A 229-nucleotide genomic window follows, 5' to 3' on the forward strand; every position below is an offset into this window, starting at 1 on the left:
TCAGAGCCTGTGACCTGCGATTGCCACGTTGCCTGGATTCGCCTGTCAACTTTCATGCCACAGGCGAAAGTAAGGTGCCAAACCAGCATGTGGCCAATTGATCTGTCTGCCGTCGACGAGGCCAACTTTAAGGATTGTGGCAGCATATGCAGTGTCTGAGTGGCACTTGATACAATTTTTTTTGGCTATACCAGTGCTGAATATTGGATTTTCAAATGAAAGTTTCTCT

At 46.7% G+C, this 229-nt stretch overlaps 1 protein-coding gene across 1 annotated transcript in view; it reads left to right on the forward strand.

Annotated features, from left to right (window-relative positions):
* Positions 1–229, forward strand: part of LOC119586456 — a gene marked incomplete in the record, with an annotated part of 4,356 nt that overhangs the window by 3,478 nt on the left and 649 nt on the right. Inside the window, 1 exon segment of the mRNA XM_037935189.1 lies at positions 5–229. Within this exon segment, the coding sequence (XP_037791117.1) occupies positions 5–159 (155 nt within the window).

Source organism: Penaeus monodon, chromosome 21, assembly GCF_015228065.2.
Source record: "Penaeus monodon isolate SGIC_2016 chromosome 21, NSTDA_Pmon_1, whole genome shotgun sequence".
Classification (NCBI taxonomy): Eukaryota; Metazoa; Arthropoda; class Malacostraca; order Decapoda; family Penaeidae; genus Penaeus; species Penaeus monodon.